General features: G+C 40.0%; 1 protein-coding gene across 1 annotated transcript; it reads right to left on the reverse strand.

Annotated features, from left to right (window-relative positions):
* Window positions 1–1,718: 1,718 nt before the first annotated feature.
* Window positions 1,719–26,886, reverse strand: slc6a11b (solute carrier family 6 member 11b). Its single transcript, XM_034531962.1, is given in 18 exon segments — window positions 1,719–4,120; window positions 5,598–5,768; window positions 6,340–6,440; window positions 7,172–7,274; window positions 9,680–9,817; window positions 10,078–10,152; window positions 10,154–10,191; window positions 11,061–11,185; window positions 11,404–11,507; window positions 18,955–19,089; window positions 22,202–22,252; window positions 22,254–22,283; window positions 22,285–22,317; window positions 22,319–22,337; window positions 25,297–25,378; window positions 25,566–25,706; window positions 25,997–26,131; window positions 26,676–26,886. Coding segments are annotated over 18 exon segments (1,836 nt in total). The 3' UTR covers window positions 1,719–3,976.
* Between the last annotated feature and the right edge of the window lie 355 nt (window positions 26,887–27,241).

The following is a 27,241-nucleotide window of genomic DNA, read 5'->3' on the forward strand; positions in this document are numbered from 1 at the left end:
CTGTAGCTTACAGGAAAACTATTTAATGTTGACTGCCAGCTGTCTTTATTCCTAACAATCATTGGAAGAGTAAAATAATACAACCCTTTGTCCAGGGGCATAATGTTTTCTGGTTGTCCTTTTGTCCGTCCGTACACTACCTATATATATCTGGTCTATTCTCTGGAACACGATATCTCAAGAACTCAAGAAAATGCATTTAAATGTGGCACAAACATCCACTAGTTAGTATGTTCTGATTAGTTTTTGGCCATTACTCAATAATGAATATGCTAAATATGACAATTTCACATGAATGTCTCATTGGATAAAATTATGAAGTGATCACATTTTGGACAGACATGGATATAAATTGCAACTTTTGTGATTGGCAGATGCATCCAACCATGAGGCGTTAACCCTAGTTCATAACGTATACATTAAGTATTTATTAGAAGGACTTCTCATGTTTAAGGGGTTCTGTTACTAAACTGTATTAGTAATATAGTATGTGCATGTCAGTCAATATAACTGTTGTAGATCAGGGTTTTAGATAAAAGCTTCTATCCTCAAAGACATTTAAAGCATTTGAAAGCAACAGATTTCCCTCGCTTTTTGTAACCTTCACATTACTCTCTGAAAAAGTTTTGCTTGGCTAAAATGTCCAGAAACCTTTTCAGCTCATAAAGTGTTTCTCAACACTTTTCATGCAGTTGCAACGTGACACAAAACAAAGAAGATTACTTCACATCATCAACCGATCAAGTCAAGATGTCACCTCCAAGTCAAAGAAAGTAAGCTGATTTCTGAAGTGTGACAGTTGGATATATGTGCTTGACTGCACACACACACACACACACACTCACACATAAACATGAAGCATGCACAGCACAGATACACACTGAAACACACCCACAGGCCTACGAACACAATGGGGAGGGCTTTCATCAAATCTGGACTAGTCATGTAGAGGTCCCAGAACAAAATCATCTAATAAGATCATAGAAAGAATGATGGCTGCTGGCCCTACACTCCTGACTGTAATCAGGATTGCACAGGCCTCTGTGTGACTTATAAGATAGAGAACAACAACTATAGTGGTAATGGAGATACAGTAATTGATAAGTGATACAGGGGAAATAAAGAACGAATGCATAAAGGGTCCTATACTGCATCGGACCAAGACACAAACATATCATAATTTGGTTAGCACATACATAGTGCTGCAAATACACATTCATTATTTGAGGTAGCAGCATTGCTAAGACCTTTAGTGAGGTGGATATAGGGTGGAGTTGTCCTGGAAATTCTGTAATGTCACAACAAGTAAAGTATGTAATTATGACAAGGAAAATGGTTCTGCCCTGACAGGTGCATCAAAGACAACATGAGGGTGAGGAAGACCTCCATATGGATAATGGGCATGCAGAGGTTTTGATGTTGTTTTCCTTTGCAGTGCTCATCTACAGCTGTCTAGAGCTTTTCTTATTCTCATTAATTGCAGCTTCAAAATAAGCAATTTTCAAATATTTCATTCAGTCTCATCCGTCTTTCAAATTCCATCTTATTTGATCCCATCATTTTGTCCATAAAGTCTCATCATAGACACGGTAGAGGCATTTAAATCCTTTCAAACTACTTTAAGAAGGAAATGTCATTATCTGAGAGTATTTTTTTCCTCTTTAGTATAACTGTGACGCTGACCTTAAATAAAAAGACCAGAGCCAACACTCTGTTTTCCTTTATAATATTTATTCTTAAAAATGAGTAAGCAGACAGTTCATGTGTCCTGTGAATACCAAAATGTGTATCGGACAGTACAGAACAGTAAAACACCTTTCATTATATTTCTATAACAAGATCTTTTGAGCAACATATCAAAAGTCAAATCAAAGGTTGTATTCTTTTTAATACAGCAATTCTTTCATGTCAAGAAATAGACCACAGATTTCTAGAAGGAGATGTAAAAATATACATCAACAAGATCAGTGTTAAACAGCAGGCTATAATTGCCAATGCATACAGCTATTAACTTGCACAAACATCAGTGAGGAGGTGATAACGTCGTAACGCAAGCACGCCAGCGGGACCAATTCACATGTTTAAGAGGATGTCGCAGCTTAGACAGGAGGGGCTTCATTCACTAAACACTTCCTCACTTTCCCTCATTACTTACTCAATCACGCACTTCCTCAGCTCATCAATTCCTTATTTCTTCCCCTGCTTTCTTTGCCTCCTCCTGAAAAACTGTAAAGAGAGACATTTTAGTTCCATCCGCTCAGATGCTCTCCTCTGATTGAACTTTCATCAGGAAACAAAGAACAGTGGGAAGAAAAGACGGGAGGTGAGAAAGCCAGCTAAAGCAAGGAAGGGAGGTAGGAGGACAACTCCTAATGTCAACGTTATTCGAGTGCTGATTGGACGGAGGCTGTAATGAACTGAGATCGATCTGAACAATGAGACCAGCTCATTGATTCTTACCACAATTAAATGGATGACAGGAACAGACTGTGCTTTCACTCCTGCATTGCCTCAGACAGCAAAATTAAATGATGTATTCTTTTCAGTGTGGTTCAAGAAACGCTAATCAATAGCAAGACTATCGCTGATGCATAAGTCTACGAAGAAACACAAAGCCTTCCGCAGCATCACAGTTTCAGACAAGGCGAGTGCCATTGCTCAAGCAGTGATTAAGAGAAGTGGAAACGCATTGGAAGACGAGGACAAGCAGAGGTTGAGGATGAGAAGGAAGGACAAGGGGAAAAAACAGAGGAGAGAAGGGTACAACATAAAAAGAGGGGGTATAAAAGGACAGATGGGTTTTGAAATGCTCATTCCGATGGGCGTGCATCTTTTCTTTTACAGGCAGAAACAGGAAATAAAAATGCAGGGGTGGAAGCCTGTCTGTCCGTCACTCTGTGTTCAGGCTCAGCATAATTGCTGTGAAATGACAGATACCCACAACCTCTAGGAGGGCAGCTAGAGGAGAGACAGAGGTGTGCTTTTAGACTCAGCCTGCGAGTGCATCACCGTTTGTGGCCATGTGAAGCTTTGTAACTCAAAACAATAGATTTAAGATTTCCAAAAGAGGAAGGCTTTCACAGCTTTTACTATTTATTTTCCTTCAACGTTACTCTGAACCTCCCGAGAAGAGATGCCTATTTAGAAAGAGCAGTGTTGGAAATCAGCAAAGCCCTCAAGAACCTCAGAAATCCTAACTTGATGATGAATAGCATAATAATATTCAATTACAGCAGGAAGCAGGACAGAGCATTTGCTGTTGTTGCTTTGAAACAATGTTGAATTCAAGTAAATAAGAATCGCTGAAGGACCCTCACTGTCACAGCTGGTTCAGCTAACGTCAGACATTTTGATGGCAAAACTCTTTTTATACATCCAAAGTTTAACTTATTATTCAGAGTATGCCCTCAGTACTCTGGTATCGCCTCAGTACTACACATACTGCAGTATTCTCTTAACACACACAACTAGATGTGTGTATATCTTAGATAGTCCCATTTGGGTACCTAGTACCTAATGGAGAGGCACAGCACTTTGCCAATAAGTGTACAGCGTAAGTCTTTTGCAACACATCACATTGGCATCGTTCTACAGGCCCGGACACTACTGTGACCAGTACTGACAAAGTACCAAGACAAGTTTTAACCATAAATTGTATGTCATCAAACAGATTTTAAAATATTAATGGTTAGAAAAGAAGGAAACAGCTGCTTTACTCACAATGTTAACTGAAAAAAACAACAACAAATGTGTTATGAAAGTGTGTGCAAAACAGAAGCAGACTACAAATAATGTGATAGCTTTTGCTTTTTTTCCCTTTTTTTTTTTTACAAAACAAAAATAACACTTTGAGTCATTTGTTTCATTTCCTGTTTTGTGTAACAGTGGATAATGTTGTTGTTGTTGTTTGCTGTATTCATTTGTTGGACTTATTGTGAAGAGGGTGGGCAGCTTGGTCGGTCAGTCAGGCAGTTGGTTAGAAATGTGTCTCCTTCTCTGAGATGGTGGATATCTTCCCATCAACCTTGGGTTTTGCATCGTTGGCAGCATAAGGACTCAGGGCGGCGAGCTTCCCTCTCATTTTCAGGTCCGGGCTCGGAGTCGTCAACTTCTTTATTCTCTGCAGAGCATTGAGAGAGAGAAACAAGGTTATCTTTCTATCTCCACCACATTGATATTTTGGATAACAGCGTTAAGCAAATCCAGTTCAGTCATACTCTTGGAAGGAACTAAAAATCAACAAAAAAAAATGTATCCAAATATAAAATGTCTGTGCCAGTGATTCATTTGTTGACAAATACAGTGAATCTGCTTTTTATGAGCATATCAACTAACCATTGCCTGATTTGAATAGACACATTTTCTTTGTTATTCAGTTACAGTTTGTTATTCAAGTGAATAGAATAGTTTTAAGACACTCACATGTGTTTAATAACATACTGTATATTACATATCAAATGACAAAGTATAACTTCCCCTCATTTGACAATGGCATACTAACTAGCCAGTTAACTTACTAACTATGAATAGTCACTGTGCATATACAGGACTGCATATGAAAATATATAAAGCTGTCACAAAATGTTGGCATTAAAATCATATACATAATCACATATAACTAAAGTACAGTTATCCATTTCATTTTCTTTTAATTTCTACACTACAAAAAGCCATGTGTATTTTATTGAAGACCTACAACCAACACATCACTGGTATCATTCCTCTACTTTTCATGATGTCTTCTGAAAGCCAGAAGCTATTACTGATCATCTCACGTCAGAAACCTGCAATTTATTTATTTCATCCTCCCTCGACCAGCGATGGGAGATCAGCTGTGTCAACATCCCTCTGAGAAATTCAAATAGATACAAGAGCTGGATTTCCTTCATTACAAGGTGATACGGGTTGCATCCATGGAATAACCGTCACTAATGCTGTTCTGCCTTTATGACTGTAAATTAAAGTATTATCTACATACACTTCATGAATTATATCAGAACATGTGGACACAATGTCCATTCCTGTTTTGAGCAAGGAATTATCTGCTAACAGATATTGGATTTGCATTATCTTCCAAATATTTTGCTTGGGAGGTACACCTCTTAAATCATGATGACAACCTTGTAATCCACACTGCATTTTGACAATGTTTGCCACAGGATTAGATTTGGGGAAATCACCTACTAGATTAGTTGAAAACACAAAGGAAGGTTATCTGTGTCATCAAACTCTTACAGTTGCAGCTCATCCTGCGCAAACATGACTACTGGGCAATATAATCTATCTGTCTACGGTCTGTGCAAACCAAGTAAACACTACATCACATTTCTGGCCTTTTCAAGAAGAAAACAGTCTGGTTGTTATGTGGAAAAAAATATATTTGTTCTCAAGATTAAAAGTTGCAGGGTTAGTTGGATGCTACTTATCATCAAGAGCATTACCTCATTCATTTTAAAGTAATTACAGGCATGTTAAGGTATTAGAGTTAATTTGACAATGACATTAAAATTAAAGCTACATGCAATAAGACACAAGTATTACTGTGTTTCTTTAATGAAAGAAAACATTGTAAGATTGGTCCATATGTGTATTTGTACCTCAGAGAAGGTGCCAGGAGTCGTCCAGATCTTCCAGACCATACCCAGTGGGATGCAGACCATCGAGGACATGGCCATGAACCAGCCGATACCGTAGCCCCAGTCAGGGTAGGTGTACACGTTGTTGTACTTCAGCGGCTTGTATTTAATCAGGAAGAACAGGAAAATTGCCTGCAGAAGTAGAAATTATAATACTATATTTTTTTGCATTGTAAGAAACAAATACATTTATTAATGACTAACATTTGTATACTTTGAATTCAGAGTCGGTATGGTTCTGTAGCAAATACTGTTATAAATGTACATATAGAGCCTTCATGTACAGTATAAGTCATGTGAAAACAACCCAAATGTTAATACCTTCCCCTAAACCCAGATATAAATCAAAAGCTGTATATGCGACACACAGTTTTTTACAATGTTTTGCTTCTATCAAGAAATATTTAAATCTAATCTTTTACATCTCAAAACATTATGGGTTTGTGTAGCTGGCAATAGAAACAGCTAGAGGATACAATGTACTTGTTGACCCATAGTGAGAAAGTATCTTGCAAACTGAACCAATAACAAATTCTAATTCAAGATCATAAATAAATAGTGCTATTAATTTGAAACCCAGACTCCATCTGATAGATAACAAAAAGCGTCCTCTGAATATGTCTGTCCATCATCACTATTGAGCTCATCTACATGATATGTTGTCGATGCTGATGCTCGACTTTGTGTCTGCAATCAGACTCACAGCACAGATGCCCGGGGTCAGGATCATCCAGCACCATTTGATGAAGAAGACAGGCTTGTAGCCAATCATGTCCTCAATATTTAGGTAGAATCTGTCACTACCTGAAATGCAAATACATGTCACTCAGAGTTTCTGCATGTGCCATCAAAAATAATTATAAGATTGATATCTTTTGACAGTTTAAAAGATACATGGCTATCTAAACAAAATGTTGAATCGATGTGGATAACATTTTGTTTGAAACTTTCTTTGAGGAGAGACGGACAGACATTCTGAACTACTTCATGTAAAATATTCTTCTCATAAATATATATATATATATAGAAATAGAATTTATTTTTTAATATATATATATATATATATATATATATATGTATATATATATACACACACATATATAAGATAACAAAAGAAATTAGACAATAATTAAAATAAACAGAAATAAAAGCCACAAATTCCCGTGGTCCATTGCAGAAGATCATATCAAATCGGAAAAAAACACTATGTTTGCGTAATGAATGCATAATGCTATACTACCATAATATCAAGTTAAATATCTCACTAAAAAGATGTGTGTGCGTTGTATAACACTAAGTGAGAGATTCATGTGTTTGTGCCCATTCTCCAGCAGAGGGCAGAGAAGAAATATTATTTCAGCAAAGAAGGTAAAAGCATGATTCAATGTTTGTGCAATGGCCTTTTTTCTGTGCTGAAATGTGCGACAGTTAACATAAGACAGACTATTTTTATCTGAGATGACACGGATGAGAATTAAAAAAACACATTTCTCAGAGATCTCTGCTTACAATTATTGAAATGTAAGGAAACTTACCATACACCCAGCCGATACATATGGACTCAAATATGGCGACAAACAGCAAACACATCCCGCTGGCAGCGTACGAGTCAAACAGCTGGAAGACGTACATTCCTCCCTGATGGGACAAGACAGGTGTCAATTGTCTGTCACAGACACGGTGAATGCATCAGACTTGGTTTGATCACATCAAATATGAAATGATTCATGTTTTCTTCATTTGGTTGTCGGGTCATAGTGACATATAGTAAAAAGCAACTCGGCACGGATATTTCTTCAAACAAAAATGCGGATTTGTGCCAAAATGACCATGGTTCATTGCCTCAAGAGGAAACATCTATGCAGTAATCAAACTTTAGTGGTGCATTATAGCTCCTAATTTTAATACTGTGGAAGAGCAACTTCAGCCGACAGCATGATTTTTCTTTTGTTCATTACAAGCCACTACGTTATATTTGATGTTCATGCCCCTTTCAGGAAATACGATAATTAAACTAACAAGCTAGCTTGCCAACAGGTAAACATTTTTTTAAGGCTGGTCTAAATCTTACAAATTAACACACCATATCTTGCTTCATGCGTATAATTTGACCTGTGATGACAAAACGTCATCAGTTTCCCGCTGTTTCAATTCTTCATGACAAAACTAGGCTAACCGTCTGCTAGCTGGAGAAAGGACATTATATACAGTATATATATATATATATATATATATAATATATATATATATATATATACATATATATATATATGAGAGTGGTATCAATCTTATCATCTAAATCTGAGTAAGAAAGTAAATATTCATACATTTCCCATACAGCTTTACAACTTTCTATTGGTTACATTGCTCACATGTTAATATCCATTCTACCTTCCCTACCTCCACTCAAGACAACTCATTTGTGCTTTCATTCCACTAACAGGGTCATCATGAATAAAATCTCACATGAATCTAGGAGTCGTGTTACATCACAAATAAGAATATCACCAAAATGTCTCAGTGAGTGTCTTCGACCCCATACTTCAGCCGGGTATTGAACTTTAGGTCTCTTGTGACATTTTATTCATGATGGCTCTTTGGTGGCAGAAAAGAATAAAGTGTCAAGAGTGCAGGTCCTGAAAGACGAGTAAATATGAACACATAAAAAGCTTTTAGTGGATGGAAGACCTTCTTCAAAGTGTCAGTAACCAGATTCTCTTCCATTAGTATATTGTGACCTAAAGATGAAATGTTTTAAAAGCACAGCAGAGCTGGTGACATGAATGTAGCTCCAAATGGAGAGCAGACCTCTAGGATTAAAACATGATAAACTCTGGATCAAATTATTTTAATCCAATTCAAATTTTATCTATCATATGGATTGTTTTATCTTGAATGTACCTAGCTGGGTTTCATCTCAGACTTCAGAGGAAAATTGGTGGTAGTGATGATGAAGAGGAAGATGATGAATATGAAGATGATGATGACGATGACGATGATGCTGACATGCCCACAAGGTAAAAACTCCACAGTACAATTTGATGTATGATTAAGTAGATTTTCATATTGTGTGTATGTGTAAACATATAGTTAGTCTAGTAACTAACGCCATCATAACCTCAACAAACTCCTTTTTTGTCTCTGGTTGGGCTGCACTGAAGAGTTTGAAGCTTCAAGCTTCATTCATAACGTTGACGTTCAAATTCAAAGTCAACATTCGAATGTTGTGCACACCTTTTTTTATGCATGTCTAATCATTCTGTTTAAGCCAGCATTTTGTGCCGTTGCAGATAAAGATTAGCCTCTACTAATATTAATAGTGTAGAATTAGATTACAGTGCTGCCTGCGTACAACTGTTTCTGACTCGTGTGATCCAAACATTTCCAATAACTCCAGAGCCTTGTTTAGTCCAAAAGTCTGAATCTATTGATAATAGTATAATATTATAATTTTCAACATCAAAAAATTCAAAGATTCAAACAAAATATTCTGGTCAATCCGGAGCCATTGGCAGCGGCCCCCCATTAAAATTCCAACCAATGTTCCCCCCCACCATTTCATTTCATTCTGCAGCTGTATTAAGGCAATAAAGCAAACCTAAAAAAAATACATTTAAAAATGTTTCTCTCTTTGTTGCCACACACAGGCTGGCATGGCACCCACCTGTATTAACCGGACGTCTCGCAGCAATCTAACAGCACCATAAATTACATTCATATAACAACAATAACAACAAATATAATTTTTCCCATTATTTTTAGGTTGATACCGTCATCATTTTTGACTTGTTTGTTCATTGTCAAAATATTTCATCGTTTGTGAAGACGTTCTACTTGCTTTTGCTTTCTTTCGCTCATTTCTCCTGATTATGTAAACATGTCTTCCTGTTAAACCAGTAAATAATAATTCTTAATTAAAAAAACTATCATAGACAAGTCAATCTTGCAGCTGCGTTGAGTGGATAATATATTTAAAAATACAGTTTCAAGAGCTGACATGCGTTACCTTCAACGCTGAAGCTGTAACTCTAGCTGAGTCTTACCTCCGTACACATGATGAGTCCGATGAAGAAGGAGACGATAGACATGATCAGAATCAGCAGCTCTCTGCGGAAGCCTCTCCTAAAGGTCTCTGGGTACATGTCCACCACAGCGGTCACTAAACTCTCCACACACACAAACTGTGAAATAAATAGATTTAGATATATATTAGTTGACAAAAGAATACTATAGTACAGTAACAGGCAACAGTTACTCCATTGTGGCTTATGATTGAACAACTGAACAAAATTAAAAGTGTAAGATAATGTCAATACATATTTATAATCAGAGTAATTGGAGCCACTTTTTTATTTTTATTTGCACAACTTTAGCAACCTTTGAATCTTATAAAAGTTAAAGATTCTCTATATTCTGAGTATTCTGCCACAGTGGTCATCACCTGACTGTCCAGACCGAGGAAGATGAGCATCAAAAAGAAGAGACCGGCCCAAAGTGGAGACAGAGGCATCATAGTAAACAGCCTTTGGGTATGCAATGAATGCAAGACCAGGACCTGTATCACAAATAAAACACAACAGTAGGCTTATTAGAGCATGTGAGAGTTTTCAAAAAATAAAGACAAGATTTTGGCCTAATAGCAATAATCCTAGATTGGTCCATTCATCTTTCACTTTTCAGTTACACCCTATTTAACCTTTCCTCACATTTCTTTAATATTTAGTTAAATCAGTTAATCTTTGGACATATAGTTGTCTATTTGACAGTTCCTTACATTTAACACTGTTTTTCCTAGAAGTCCACCTAAAGCTTTAAGCTTTAATATTTATTATACAAATGTTATCATTGGCAAACGATTGTGGTGTTAGCAGGATTATTCCAATAGAAAACACTGTATCAAAAATCAATGCAGATGCAAGTAAACTTCCACTTGGCAAAGTGGTTTGAACATCTCTTAAAAAAATGCCGTCTACAAACTAAAGGCAGATAGACGTGTACATACTGTATACTGTAAGCGCACAAAGTGGTGCAATGCCTAATCGTGAGGGAAATTAATGAGATGAGATGAGATACAGTTTGTAAAACTGATTGAAAATAAGGAGGTGGAATGGCATTGCGTTATTTAATACCTACATTTTAAAAACATTGAACTTTGTCCTCACCATGCTCTTAGACTAACATTTCATATCTCTCGCTCTGTCACATTCACTAAATCATTCATACTGACATGAATAAATCATAATATGGTGGTCTAAGAGCTTCGGTGAAGAATGTGGCGTTATATAACTGGTTTTGTCCAATATACCACACTACGAGACAGACAGGCTCTCTCTAGCCTACAGTATGCATTAGATATAGTAAACGGCCACATGACAGTTCTGGGACTTGATACTTGATGAAGAAACATTTTTGTTATTCTCTCACCAGATTCTGCCACAGCCTCGATGGGAACATTTTGTTCGTAGGCCATGAAGCCCAGCACTGAGAAGATAGCAAAACCTGCTACAAAGCTGGTGCCGCTGTTTAGACAACACAGCATGAGGCAGTCCCTGAGGAGCAAGACAGACAGACAGAGAAGGAGTTCACACTTACTGTAAGCGCTGTCCCCGGACCTTGTACTAAAAGCGGTGCAGACCTTCTGCCATATACATTCTCATGTGCCAAACTACGGTGTGATGAATGGAAACTGAAACGTATGTGGCAATCCATTCATTCTCACCAATCACCTGTTGAAAGTGGAGCTTTACCTGTATTCTTATAGTATTACCTGTAACAGTTATTGTTGTAGGAATTGTAACTTCCCAGAGCAGTAAGACAGCCCAAGCAGATGGCATACGAGAAGAAGATTTGGGTTCCAGCATCCACCCACACCTGAAGGAAAAGTGGGATCAAACATACAGTACATAAACAACAAATCATTGTAAAAGATAGCAAACAGAAAGTAAATAGTTTTTACAGCAGAGAGAACAGCTATAATCCTTTTTGGCATATTGTCTCCAACTGTCCTGGAGGGGAAGGGGTGAACACCATTCTTCTAAGATACGTTCATACACAAATCAAAGTTTGAGCAAGGCATCTGAGAATTTGTTATGCTTGGCAGTTATATATCATTTCCACTTCATCTATGCTTCTCAACATATTGTCACTGACAGTATAAAAAGTTTTGTGAGATTGTTTTGATTAATTAAATCACAGAATTACAATGAATTGAACAGGCTTTCCCGTTCAGATTACCATGATATGTCAAGAGGTGACTCTTTTCTGCTCTAATGAAAGCCCACATTTCCTTTGTTACTCCTTATCTACCTGATATTCATCATCTCAGAGACTTTGTAATAAAATCTTGGCTCAGCTCAACCTATTTATATGCCCTCTAAGAGGCACACAGTGGAGCAGCATGAATCATGGATTAACATCCTAAAAGGAGTTTTCCGGTTCCTAAATATTCATATTTCGCTCCACCAACTCTATTCCTTTCGATGGAGTATAATTTAGGGTTTACTTAAACATTCAATATTTTTTTTCCAATGGAATTTGTTTGTTGTGGGCAAAGTATTGAACAAGTAAAGTTTGATTTATGCTTGTTGCATCTGCAAGGATGAAAGAGTGCAGACGACATGAGTTTCTGATACACTGGCCCCCATATTCTCGAGGGTAAAAGAACTAAACGTTTTATAGTCAGGATTCTGCTTCAGTTCAATGAAAATGTTGAAAATGAATGAATGGAAAGCACAACTGAAGCTTAAGATGCTAAACATAGTACAGTATTTTCCGCACTATAAGGCGCACGTAAAAGCTTTTAATTTTCTAAAAAAAACGACAGTGCGCCTTATAATCCGGAGCGCCTTATATATGGATTAATTCTGGCTGTGCTTACTGACCTCGAAGCGATTTTGTGTGGTACAACGGCGCTCTGTCAAAATGTTTTAGTACGACTTTGGTAAACTACAAAGCCGCACCGCTTGCAGCATTATGGTGCGTTCACACCAAACGGCTTTATAACCCGCGTCATTTTATTCGCCAGTCAGTTGTGTTCATTTGTGTCTTTCGCAACCAGTTGCGAAAAGGGGGCGTGGCTTATCTCCGTGGCTTGTCTCGGTAAAAACAGTTATAATTTCCTCCATCCACCACCGAATAAATAACCACTAGTTCTGCTTTATACTTGTTGTGGACATCCCATAAACGTCGGAACATCTAACGCCCTGGTGTTTGGGTTCATAACATCACCCGTAGGCTCACACAGCTCGGGGAGTTTCACCGACTCCGCCTCGATAACTTCGGCTTCCAGCGCTACTAGAGCAGCAGCAGCCCAACGGGCGGAGCATCTCAACGCTGATTGGCTGGCGAGTTGCGAGACTTTTGCAACGCTCGTTGGAAGTTGAAAATATTTCGAATTTCGCAACGCGCGAAACGCGTCTATTGCAACGTCCGGCGAATTCAACCAAACGCGTCTGTGCGTTGACTTTACATCTACACCTGGCTACACCTGAACAAGGTTGGGAGTTATTGTGAATACGCTCATTAACGTTTAAACAATGTTGAGAGTTATTGTGAACACGTTTAATAAAGTTTGACTGACTGACTGTTTTGTTTCGCTTAATGCGCCTTATAGTCGGGTGCGCTTTATATATGAAAAAAGATCGAAAATAGACCATTCATTGACAGTGCGCCTTATAATCCAGTGCGCCCTATAGTGCGGAAAATACGGTACACATCATACTTATGCAACTTTAAAAAGTATTTAAATTCACAGGCCGCATGGGAATTTACACATGCACGATCCTTCACTGAGACAGTGAAGCAGTGAAATGCAGATTATGAAACTAGTTTGTAGTTCAGCACAGAACACTAGAACACACACAGGATAGCATGGTGTGCAAGCAAATTCAAACTTAATGCAGCATGGCCCTTTGAAAACTCTCTCCCATCACCATTCAGCCACTAATCTCATTTCCCCACCGAGCAACAATTAACAAACGCACGGTCTTCGCTCCCTCCTGAGAGTAACCACGGTAACTTCTGTGACCTCACAAACACAGGACTGTTCCTGTGGTAGAACAGGCCTTTCTCTCCTAATGTTCATTAATGTTCCCTTTAGTTCAACCCCGGCTGATGGCCGCACAGCGCAGGAAAACCTTAAAGGCCCAGGCGCAGAGAGAATCACTTGTTGATGTTGTGCCTAATTTGTCCGGCTTGTGTTTGGTTATGTTGAGACTGTGGCTCCACGGAACTTTTCTACTGTGTGAAAGTTCGATGACATTGGCTGTAAGATTGCCTTCTTGTAATGTAAATATTCCACTCGTGGTACTCCTGACGTTGTACTCTTTGTGTAAATGAGATCCATACAGTAGGCAATACTGTTATGGGGAAGTGCAGCAAGATAATTGGCTGAAATGAATCAGTTCAATTACACTCGCCACTTTACCTTGGACCCATACAATGAACATAATTCATCAAATAATAATCACGTTATTTTACATTGTACAGATGATGCAAGCCTATAGCCATTAGTCAATGAGGGATGTTCTTAGCTTATGATAAACAGTCAAAGGTTTTGTTCTACTTCATTGCTTGTGTGTATACGTCCTAAATGCAGATTTAATAAAATCTATTTGAAAATGAGATTCTGGATAGCTGAAATTACATAATACACACCATGGCAACTAAACAAACTCCTGATTAAAAAACAGCCCATAACTTGACTGTTTTGATTCACCATCCTCAAAGCGTTGTTTTGCAGCCCTTTCGGCTACAAAGCTCTTAAACTCCCACTGCACATTACCGGCTTAGCATCTAAAAGTAGATGTTACAAATTATATCTTTAGGTAGTTGCTGGATGTGTAAGACTTTTATCATATCAATTCAATGAGGTGATAATAAGTCTCATACCGCTCAAATGGCAACACATTATAACTATTGCAAGTTTAAGTTTTGAACTCAACAACAAACCTTGAAAGGACTATCTACAGTTCAACACATCCACTGAGTAGGCTTATCACATACTGTCTGGCTGATGTCTGTACCACACACAATAACATGCTGGGCCTTGCTGTTTCTGTATATTAAGGGAAGAACATATTCTGATGCTGTAAATGTTACAAGGTAGGTTTGACTCGTAACGGGCTGCAAAGACACAATTAGCAACAGAGATTTAGTTGTAGCACAAACAAAGTAGGAGGGCATGAAGAAGGGAGGGTGTGAAGTGCAGAGAGGAGGAGTGATGCACAGTGCAGAGGGGAGGAGAAGCAAAGAGAAAGGTACACAGGGGAAGAGAATAGGTAATGCGATGTTGAAGTTCAGGGGTGTAAAAAGAGCGGGTGACACACAGCCACACACACTGCACACAGCCTGGTGAACAGAACAGAGCCCCGATTGTCCCTTCGGAAGCCAATTTAACATCGGTGTCAGAAGTAATGTCTTCCTCTGCCAAACAGCAGCAATTCTTTATCACCCTCCTTGTGCACCCCTCTCTGTGTTTGTGTCCTTGTTTGTTGATCCACTTTGTCGCACTCCTTCACCATCTATCTGTATCACTGTTTCTCTCTGTCTCTAACTTACTGTAAATGAATTACCAGATGTAAAAATCATCCCACTGGATAACATCTGAAAAATATAAAAAATAAGTATACCTGGTAACACCCAGTTTATCAAGTGTTAATGCTTTAGTCTTTACATAGTGCATTATGTCATCCAAGCCAGATCATGGCTTGATACTGTATGTTCTTAACACATTTTCTCACCACAAGGAGCTACTTTGCCAACTCTTGCTTGTCTGCCTGTACAGTTGCATACTGACTCAATGTCTAGTCATTGTAGAGGCAACAATGTGTCCTTGTTATCACATCCATCACATTTTTCTTCCATTTTGTTACTTATTTATTATACCTTTATTGTGCGGTATACTTGTTTTGATCTTGTTTTGTTTGCTGCAGTAATTCCAACAAATATCCCCGCTGTGAGACTAATAAACGATTATCTCATCTTATCTTGATCAAATGTGATATGTTGTAAAATGTGCAAGTTGCAAGAGATCTACCTATTTTGCAAGCATGAAAAGACAGGAGACCGTCAGAAAACAGGCACTATATCGCACTGAAGTTGCGTAATAAGTGGGTGCCTTGGTCTTCAACTCAAATGACCTCCAAAGACCCCTCCTCCCTACCTACTGTTGCTACTTTCCGTTTTTGCACAGTACATACAGAGTTCACAGTGATAACCACTCAACATTTTTCGTAATTAATTTTCCTGCTGAGAGAACAACTGTGGTCAATATATATCAGCCCATGAATCTCCATCTGACATTTTCATGTTTCTACCCAACTCCTTTCAGTGTGCACTTGATTGCTACTTACATGATATTTTCTAAAGCTGTATGTCCGAGGCAAATTAAATAATAACCTCCTTTGCCTTGGAGATAACGATAGATTACGTAGTTAGCTGCGCATGGTAAGGATTGCCGATTACATTACAGACAGTAACACACTGTGTAATCCCTTCCTTACATTTTTGCTCTTGTGTTAAATAGCAGATGGGACTCTTTCTACCATGCACATCACTTCAACATGCAGAGAAATCCAAAGCGTGACAGGTCTGCTCAGCCACATGACAGTGGTTAATCTTTGATTGGACAATTGCTGCTTGAGGAAGGGGTTCAAAGAGCGCTCAATTCTGAAGTCATGTCTTTCTATCAGTCTATCTATCCATCCATCCATACATCTATCTATCTATCTATCTATCCCTCCATCCATATATCGATCCATCTATCCATCAGTCTATCTATCTATCTATCTATCTATCTATCTATCTATCTATCTATCTATCTATCTATCTATATATCTATCTATCCATCCATCCATCTATCCATCTCTATGTACTATTCTGTTCTGTCGTACTCACTCAAACTCGACATCTATCTTGATTCACGTTGTCATGACACCCCATCCACTGACATTTTCTTTTGCACTGTTGCCTAGCGACCCGAGCAGTCTGCCTTCTCCAGACGAGGTCAAGGAGTCTGCTCTGCGTGAGTGTTAGAGTTATATGTTAATGCACCACCTCTATTAGCCTCAAATCCTGAACTTTCAACTCCCCCAGGCTCTGAAAACTCACTATTGACTTGACCGTTGATCACCTCATCACCAGCAGGAAGTGTCGGCACTGCTGTTATAATCTTGGCTCTATATTACTGTAAGCCACAGTAGTATCAATGCCACTATAGAGGGGTGTATAAATGAAGCCAAATGTTTATAACTGTATGAAACACGTGTCTTTTTTATTTTGCCACAAGAGCCCTGGCAAACAGTATAATTCTACATAAAATAGCCAAACAAGCAGTTGTTTTGTGTATACTGTGAATTAACATGTATTTGGATAAGGATAGGTGTTTAAAAGAAGAAGAAAGACTGATCCCCCATCGCATTACAGTTGCAACAACACCGCCAGTCCTCCTGGCAGCTACTCAGCTCCAGACAGGTGGGTGTGAGGCAACGGTACAAATTAATTCCCATGAGTCTAGTCTCTGTAAACCAGCCTGCCTTTCATAGGTAATCTGACAAAAACAGCGCATTCAGATTCAACCAATCAAATTAACATCGTTACTTTCTTAAGCTGCTTTTGGAAAATACCAGAAATATAAGTTGAGGGCACAGGAAGAATGTAAACAAGGGAGAGGATCTTCTAGTTCAAGTTTCATAGACTCACTTTTTACCATGACTTATATAAGCTTGGGGTTCTAGTTTCCTTGAAACAAAAAAAGAACACAAAAGAAGTCACAATACAATATTAAAGCAATTGTGGGATATGCTAAGTATTGCGATTTCAAACATTGCGATATATTGCAATAGATTACCTGTTTTCATTTGGAAACATCAGTTTTATCTAATAAGATAAGACCACTCTGTTCACTTCTAATATACATAATGACCAATTAACTAAATTATGTATTCCCATCATGAACTTATTACTTTTACTTTGTTTACGTCGTATATAGTAGTGATCGAAAAATAATCCTAACATTAGTCATTTTAATGATGTATTATAAGCTGTTCAGAGCTGGCTGCACAGTGGTGTAGTGGCTAGCACTGTCACCAAACAACAAGAGGGGCCGGGGTTCAGTTCCCGGTCTGGGTGGTCCTTCTGTTGTGGAGTTTGCATGTTCTCCGGCTTCCTCCCACAGTCCAAAGACATGCAGCTCAGGTTAATTGGACTCTAAATTGCATGTAGATGTCAAGGTATCCGAATGGCTGTCTGTCTATATATGTGGCCTGCGATAAACTGGCGACCTTTGCCCAATGTCAGCTGGGATCAGCTCCAGCACCCCGCAACCTTGAATAGGATAAGCGGTTCGAAGCCAGCTTAGAGCTAGTGTTAGGAAATTAAACAGGTCAAATTCACTCTCTAATCTCTATTTATGATGATGTGAAGACATCTCCTTCAAACAACTGGATTTATTCAAGTTTCTTACCAAAGATTACATTTACGAGATTACATTTGAACATATCATTAAGACTTCCGATTTCTACATAATGGAGCTTGAACGCACCACAATGGAACTCAATGGAACCTCTGTATGGCTCTGCTTTGTACTTTATAACAACAGCTGTTGTTTTCCTCATGACTAACGGATTTGTTGTTCACATGTATCATTATCAGACGAGCAACAAGAAAGCATCAATGCCGCTCTCCAGATTGGATATTTTAACTTAGTCTAGGCCAATGGTTAATTTACGTAATTAACCATTGTTAATTTTTTTAATGCAAAATGGCAAACACTGCCGATTTCTGGAATTTGGGGGATATAAGACTGGGTTGTTGGTTCCCTCTGTAATGTTTACAGCAACGCTTCAGCTGAGTGGCACAACTCTCTCAAACACACAGACTAAGGCAAGAGGACATTTCACTGCACACAAGCATGCAGGAATCAGGACACCATAGATATCGTAGATAAAACTGTGATTTATGTAACAGTTACAGCCTAATCGGTTAATCCTGACATTCCTAATTGCAATTTTAATAGTTTAAATAATAAAAGATCGATACTTGGTGTTTATAATTATCGCAACACCATACTGTATAGATTTTCTTCCCCCATATCTAACAGCTGTGTTCGTAGACATGATATGACATGGCAAGGACCAAGGAATCAATAGCTTCTGAAACCTTGACACATGTGCCACCTGCAGCCAATAAGTGTGACCACTCCATTGTGTTCATAGGTGCAAGGTTTGAGGTTACATTTGAAACATTTTACTTTTTTGAAGGAGGCAGATTCTTAACCTGTTTGCCATAGATAAGAGAGATACATTAGAGATAAGCTTACCTGAGGGTCAGAGAGACGTGACATGTCCGGGTAGAGGTAGAACTTGATGCCTTCGTATGCTCCTGGCAGCGTCACTCCTCTGACCAGCAGGACCAACAACATGACGTAAGGAAATGTAGCTGTCACATACACAACCTGCAAGTATAAATTTGCAGATTTGGAATATTATTTTTTGTATAGAGGGGAAGCTGTGCAAAGCAAAAAACCTGCCAACAATAGTCACAGCTAATTATTATTGGGCTATAACCAACATGGCCATGTTTCATGACTATATACATTATATACATTATTTGTATACAGTATGTACAGTACAACAACTGGTAGGGTTTCATGCACAACACTACAGTCAACTCCACGATAATACATTCAGTACAGTACAGTAGCTAACCATCAAACCAACACTCCCTTTTTTATTAAACTATTCAGGTTTTGCAGAATTGTGCTCAACATCTCAAGACTCTTAGAAACTCCTTGAACAAAGAACCTGGCCTCTTGGAAGGCAGAGGCGGGCAACATACATCCCCTGGCTTGCTGGCATCCAGTCAAAGTCCAATTGAGGGCAGAACAGGACAGAACAGAGCCAGCCAGGAGACTGAAAAGAAAAGAAGGCTCCTCTGGCCCCGTCTCTTAAACAGGAGAAGCCCAGAGGAGTGATGCTGGCAGTGTGGGAAAATGCGCTTTTCTTTGAAGCACGTACAGAAGTGCATGAGTGCACACACACACACAACTTCATTCACAAGACTGAAATGGGTGTGCACATGCTACAGACAAAGTAGACCTAAAGTAGACCATTCACACATACGGGCCTAAACACACACCCATAAATGCATGCACACTCCAATTACCTGTACAACTTTAGTCTCATTAAAGCTGCAAGCAGCATTTGGATTTGAAGCATGTGATGTGTTGAACTTCTTTATCCAAATGTTATATAGGTATAGCTTGCGTGTGACCAATGTGATATGCCAGTCACATCTTTATTCTGCCCTCCATCATTTAGAAACGTATAACATTCAACTTACTAGATATCCTTCAACTTAAAAACCTGAATCAAAAGTTTAGAAATAAATGAATTCCTAACCAAGATAGTGCTTGAACAGTAAGGATCCACAAGACTTAATGAGGTTGTCTACAGTAAGCTTATTTAATCCTAGCGTGGCCAACAGGGGAAAGTGTGGGAAAAGTTGTCTCCTGCCCAGCAAATCCCTCTTTTAATTTGTCAAATAAAATGATCACGCATCCTAAACCTTCTTGCCCTCTTTCTCTCCATCTCTCTGGCAATGAAAAGGACAATATTCAATCCATGCACTTTTGGTGCTCCACATGCTCCATCCAGCTCACCACGGGCAAACATTTAAGCCACCACAAATTTACTGGTCAAACTTGCCCCTGCCTCGCCGTAAATCTAACAGGAGGGCTTAAATGCGAGAATGGCTGGCAAACACAGCCAACAAAAGCAAACAGCTTAGCAGAGTCGGAACTGAATGGGCTGTAGGGTCTGTGGAGAAGAAAGCACTTTTCTCTCTTGCAATTGGTGGCTGTGGTTTATTTCTCATAGCAGGAGAGAGAGAGAGAGAGAGAGAGGCAGCAGAGGCGGAGGCTGAGGGTACACTCTGCATGCCCCTCATGAACGCTCTCCTTTCCTCCAGTGAATACAGGAATCAATCTTGGACCGGCTGCTAAAGCCCAGACATGAAGAAGCCTTCTCCCCTCACAGACAGACAAAAGACACTTCAGGGAGATATAGGCATTGCCGCTTGGTTGTTTCTCCCACCCCCGTCATGTAGAATGTGAACCCATTAATTTTTCCTCACACACCTCTCTTCTTTTCTCTTCCCCCCCCCCTAACACTCTACTCCTTCTGGATCGTTGAATCTGAGAGGAGTTTCTGTAGTGGAGCTGAGCACCCAAAGCAAGGTGCAGAGTCCTCACTTGCAAAGCTGCTAAAAGAGACTCAAATGAATGGGTGATGGCAGAATAAGTAGAAGTAGGTGTTGTAGACAAGTCTTTTGTCCTTTATTTGGGTGTGGAGGGACTCATATATAACCAAACCGTGTACAACAAAAGTGAGAGTTGTGTCCATATACTCTGCACAAAGTTAAACACGTTTCCAGTAGGTGTTCGCCTTCGCCAGAGTTGTCCCTTGTCACCAAGTTTCTGATTTTCATGGACAGGATTTCAAGTCGCAGCGGGGGGGGGGGGGGGGGGGGGGGGGGGGGGGGGGGGGGGGGGGGGGGGGGGGGGGGGGGGGGGGGGGGGGGGGGGGGGGGGGGGGGGGGGGGGGGGGGGGGGGGGGGGGGGGGGGACGGGGGGGGGGGGTGGGGGGGGGGGGGGGGGGGGGGGGGGCGGGGGGGGGGGGGGGGGGGGGGGGGGGGGGGGGGGGGGGGGGGGGGGGGGGGGGGGGGGGGGGGGGGGGGGGGGGTGGGGGGGGGGGGGGGGGGGAGAGTGGTCCCGCATTGAGGGATCATCAGAATTGCATCTGTGGCTCTTTTGGCAAGATGTTGTGGTTCTGTTGGCTTCCGTTAAAAACGTGACCTTCAGTAACGGCACTGGTGGGGCCTGGGGGGGCCACTGGGACTGGGGGGGCGGTTACAGCCAAGTGTGAAGAGGTCCAGGATGTGAGTCGTGCGGTACATCAAGTTAAGGCCCTGGGTTGCGTTGCTGGAAACAATGGACTGCATCCCCCGCTGGGCTCAAGGAGGGACTCACTGCCCCAAGCGAGGGAATTCAAGTATCCCTTCATAGTCCAACCTGGAGGGACGCTGGAGCGATTGTATATTCTCTCGTCTGGCTGGCCTCCCAGGAACAACCTCAAAGGTCCCCAAGAAAAGAGCTGTAAAGTGTTGCTGGGGGAGAGGCCACCTCTGGAATACCCTCCTAAACCTGCTGCCCCCCACGACCCGACCCCGGATAAGCGTATTAAAAAAATGGATGGATGAATGGATGCATGTAGCCTCTTGTGATGGTGTTGTTTTGAGGACACTAAGGGAACGTGGCTGTTTTAGTGTTAAGAACAAAAATGAAAACAACGGCAGTAAATAACGGCAAAGTATCATTCACACATATTCCTGCACATTCATGTACAAAAATCCCTCCATCATGAGTTGGAACAATGTGATAACAGCATTGCACAAATATGTTTAGCCTGTGAACACATCATGCAATGCTTATATGTGGTGCTTGCAGTTCAACCGCATGACTTCCACATACTCACACATAATAGTAAACATGCATTCCTCAGTCTCACCTTGCCAGTTGACTTGGGTCCCTTCCAGATGCAGAAGTAGCAGATGAACCAGGGCCAGGGCCAGGCACATGGCGAGCTCCCAGGCGGAGTCCCCCCATGTGCTCAATGCCATCTGAAAATCTTCAGTACTCTGCGTCTGATTTGGCACAGAGAGCACAGGTGATTTACAATTGAGTTAATACTCTTGTGTGGCATGAGTAGAAGCCTTTGTAAAACACTTTCTGAGAAACGAAACGTGGATGTATTGAAAATAGAACCTTCAGTCAGTCTCTAGGTATTAAGTGCAAACTCAATTTAATTAAAAGAATTTTTCTATACAATGTGTACAATCTGTACACATAGCGACAATCCCCTGTCCCGGGACAGGAAAACCTCCCCCAACTCAGAAAAAAGGAAGAAACCTTCGGGAGAGCAACAGAGGAGGATCCCTCTCCAATATATGTCATGTGTACAGAATGAACAGCATTACAGAGATACATAAACACATTCAATGCATATGACAGAAAGTATTCATATAATGAGAGTACTAGGCATAATGAAAAAGTTACAACTACCAAAGATAACCGCAAGAGTGGATAAAGTAGAATAATAATGATAACACCAGTAATGGTATTGGCAATACTAATTGCAATGCAACTAATAACAATAATAATAATCATGATAATAGCAATAGGTGTCCAGATAAAACCACGATCCATGAAAACCTGTGAAAAATCACAGAGGAAGGATGATGACAAATAAATATGTCCTTGAGGCTGCTCAATATGAATAATAATGTCATTTGATCTGGTTAACCATAGTTTATAGTTCAGTTCTTGCATTATCCAACCCCACAATGTTGGTCTACTCCTCAACATCAAAGCACCAGTCCATCATCCCAAATATAATGTGCAATGACATGTTTTTGATTGAGCCTCAAAACTCATGGAAAGATTTGTAATTAAATGGGGTAAACAAAACAAAATTTCTATTCTATTTGTTATTTGCTTTGATCACTAAATGGCCTTTGTTGTGTTTTATTTGTTCCCCATGTACTTTCCCAGTCACTCAAGTGTGTCTCAGTCATTAACATTGCCATCCTGACAAAATCAAACATCCACTTTCAATCAACAACTCAGAGCCACCTGGCATCAAGGGGAATAACCATCCGTCCAGGATGACCTTAACGATTATCTGTGATTCACACTGCAACTTCCTCCTGTCCATAAACCTCATCCTGCTGCTAACCTGGTAGTTAAGGATGCAAGTGAGAGATTCAGCTTGCTGCTTAGCAGTAGTGAGTCATCAAGCCAATATAATCCAATGAGGGCTCGTAGTGTTTCACTGTAATAATATAGGTCTACGACAACTATAATGTTCTTCCCTGCAATGCAGGTGTAACAGTGTAGGGGCAATATGTCAAGAAAGTTGTCAGCGATTATGACATCATCTTGTCAGCGCTGGTGAACCAACAGTGTGTTTCCTGTTTGTTGAAGCCAAGCCAGGCAACAGCATTGATGGTGGATGAGAAGTGAGACTCGGAGCCATAGTGCTACACGGTGCTGCCAAATCTTTGCCACCGAGTTCACCCCCGGAGCTCCTGACCAGCCATTGATCATCGTGACATGTTCTTGGTGGCCGGCCACAGGTTAGGTCCAACACAGCCCCCCTGGTTAGCCGAGAGGGCGAGATGTGAACACTAATGTGTGTAAATGTACCTTTGTGCGATCTAAAACGTATAGAACTTGTACATGGGCGCAAAGTGCTGCGTATTTCTACAATGCAACTTGTGTGCCTACTGTGTGTTTGATTATGGCAGAGTAGGTGTGCAAGTTTCTAGGGTAAACAATGATTTCTAGTCATATTTTCGGGTTTCGGTATGGCTAAAAACTACAGATAAGCAAGCAGAAGATAGATATCTTCTACCTGGTGGTCCCACCAATAGCAATCATAAAGAGAGTCAGTTGCATTAGTTAGTTTTAACAAAGAAACAAATCTAATTTTCCTTTTCACATGTGTGAACTTTTGAAACGTAAATAAAATAACACATTACTGCATCCTCTTAGTTAAGAGACCCCAAGACGTCTGCATTGATAGCTTGTGTCCAGTCTTATTTTTTGTCCAGACATATCACTAGTATAGTGATGCACTGGTACAATCATTGCACATATGTACACAATTAATTGCATATGTACGAAAGAATGTGGTTATTTGTGAGTTTTTCATCAAACTCTATTTCAGTGATTAAGCTTTTTATTTTTAGGACTAAAGATGGGATGATAAAACTGTGCAACATTATTTTGTAGCACCAGCGTGAGCATTCATACAGATGCCAAAATACAACTTGTTTAACTTTATGCTCTGATGTTTGTTGATGCTGTATATACAGTACAAAACATGACAGTCTGTCTTGGCATGGATTAAACAAAACCTGGTTGCTTTCTATTTTTGCCAGCAACATGGTGGTTCTCTTTTTGGCCGTTTCCTTTGGGCTTGTCTGTCTCCGGGGTTAGGTTTATGTTCATGGCTCAAATCTAATGTATGCGTTCCTGTTACACAAATCAACTCACTTCATTTTGATTTAAGATGCACTAATATATATCACATTTTTAATTTAACCATTTAACTGAAATATGCAGGGTTTTTGTTGTATTACATTTGACCCAGCAGTGTAAACATAGCCACTGGCAGCGAGACAGGAAGTGTGGTCAGCATTACACACTGACAAGGCCTGATCCCCTGCCACACACATGGCTCTAGCTGGGAGACAGCTGGCCTACCAGGGCCTGTTGACACACAGATATAAAAAGGGCTGACTAATTATTGGGGAAATGTTAGGGGGTAGTTTAAGTCTGGAGCTATCAGAAGCTCAGATTTTCAACATTATAGTACATCAAAAGAGATGCTGTAGACTGCCTGAACTGAAAAAGCATCTCCTTGTTGTGTTTTTATACAAACTGTGATACCATTAATACTTTATACCCACAGAGATGAAAGCCATCATCACAGTATGCCCTCCAATGGGACCTTGCACGCACAAACGGAGCGTGAAATCTCATATAAAGACTAATGAACATGACGGAACATGAAACAAATGTAATGTAAAATGTACTCACTCCCAGAACTCAATGACTGGAGAGGTTGCATTGGGGTTTGTAATGTTGGTGGTATTATCTCCATAGTAGTCGACACAGTTCTCTGTGAATACACAATGTCATTACTTTTCAGTTTGTCCTGCAGGTAGATATTTAGATATGACATTTCACATTCATTTTAAGGATGGATTTTTGATTTTATTTCATCTTGAAAGAAAAAAGATTGTTCTGCACATGATTATTTTTGCACACAATAATTTCCTCTTTAATCCACTGTTCCCTCCCCCTACCTGTGTTCCAGTAATGTCCACAGGCAGCCCACGGCAGCTCTGTGGTGAAGCAGTTGAAGAAGTAGAAGATGGCCCAGGCAAGGATCACTACATAGTACACGTTAAGATGAGCTGCAATCACCTGCGTTGCAAAACCAATTCCTGAAAAGGCAAAAAGTAAGATTGTAACCTGTAAGATTCCGTAGCTTGTGCAGGTGTTGCAACAGATATGATTTGTAAAAACAACAACAACAAATGATTTACTCAGGATCATCATGAGAAAATAGATGTATATGATAGTGTTTATTGTGCTTATAAGTACAAGAATAGTACAAGAATCACATTTCATCAGCCCCGACTACTTTGTCTCTTTGTAGTTTTACGATCTTCCATTTCAAAAGTAAGATCCTGAGCACACCCTGATGAAGGATATAATGTGCAGGTTTTCTCACCCTCAAATAGCGGGCAGACTTTCCTCCAGCAGGTGATGCCTCCCTCAGTGGTGAACTGACCCATGGCAGTCTCCAGGAAAAACACAGGGATACCGCAGCAGATAAAGAAGATGACATATGGAACGAAGAATGCACCTTTAGGCACACAAAAGAAAATACATACAGAGCATGAATCAATAAAAAAACGATAAAACTTGAAACGGGTGCGACAAGAGCGATTCACACAATTTAGATAAAAGCACTCTACGTTGACACACTCTATTGGCAAATTACCTTTTCATATGATAAATGGAGGATCCATACTGTGGTGTCTAATGATGTCTAATGAGGGAACACATTGTGATGATTGTGCATAATGGATGAAATAATTTCTTTTGTATAAAATCAAAGCTCCTAGAAACTAAATTGACCTCCCTCTTTGGTTTGCAAAAAGATTTTAAAAAATAACTTAGCTCCTTTACTCAGGAAGCTGCCTTTTACATTTGAATGATCATAGCTGATCTGACCTTTGTGTCGAATCAGGTAATATTATTAAATGCTTCTTTTCTAATCTTGCCTTTCTTGCCTCCTCCATCCTGGATGGGAAGTTATCTTATGTCCACCAATTTTCTAACACAAAAACCTCTCCTACCATCGTGACTCTTTGGTGTGTGTCCACAGATAATTAAAACTTATTTACCTCCTCCATTCTTGTAGCAGAGGTAAGGAAACCTCCAGACGTTGCCCAGCCCGATGATCTCTCCAGCCACAGACAGGAAAAACTCAATCTTGTTGTTCCATTGGCCCCTCTCTTTGTACTGCGCCTTGTCTAGGCTGGAGCTGGACCCTTCCGGGTCTCCGCCATCCTCTGGTTCACCGTTTACAACGGGCCCGCTCTTCTCAGCTGTCATGACGTTCCAGCAGCCTGCTGAGAGAGAGAAAAACAGAAGAATTGTAAAAGGTGACCATAACTGGATTTAATGACTTTCTCTGGAATTTAGATTGTTCCTGCAACATCTGAATGGACTGTCCCATCAGTGCCAAAGCATTCCCTTTGAAAAGTCCACACTTATGTATGTGAAGGTTCAAATCACCAGAAGTCCCAAGTAATGTCACTTATTATGAACTGCATGGCCCCTTTAATCAGCCATGTATCTATATTAAAAAAAAGAACCTGGTCAAATTACGTGTGACGCCTCATCAACTATTAATTCAACTGAAGGACAACATCATCACAAATTAAAAAGTAGGAAAGACATTGCACAT

This window comes from Cyclopterus lumpus, chromosome 5, assembly GCF_009769545.1.
Source record: "Cyclopterus lumpus isolate fCycLum1 chromosome 5, fCycLum1.pri, whole genome shotgun sequence".
Classification (NCBI taxonomy): domain Eukaryota; kingdom Metazoa; phylum Chordata; class Actinopteri; order Perciformes; family Cyclopteridae; genus Cyclopterus; species Cyclopterus lumpus.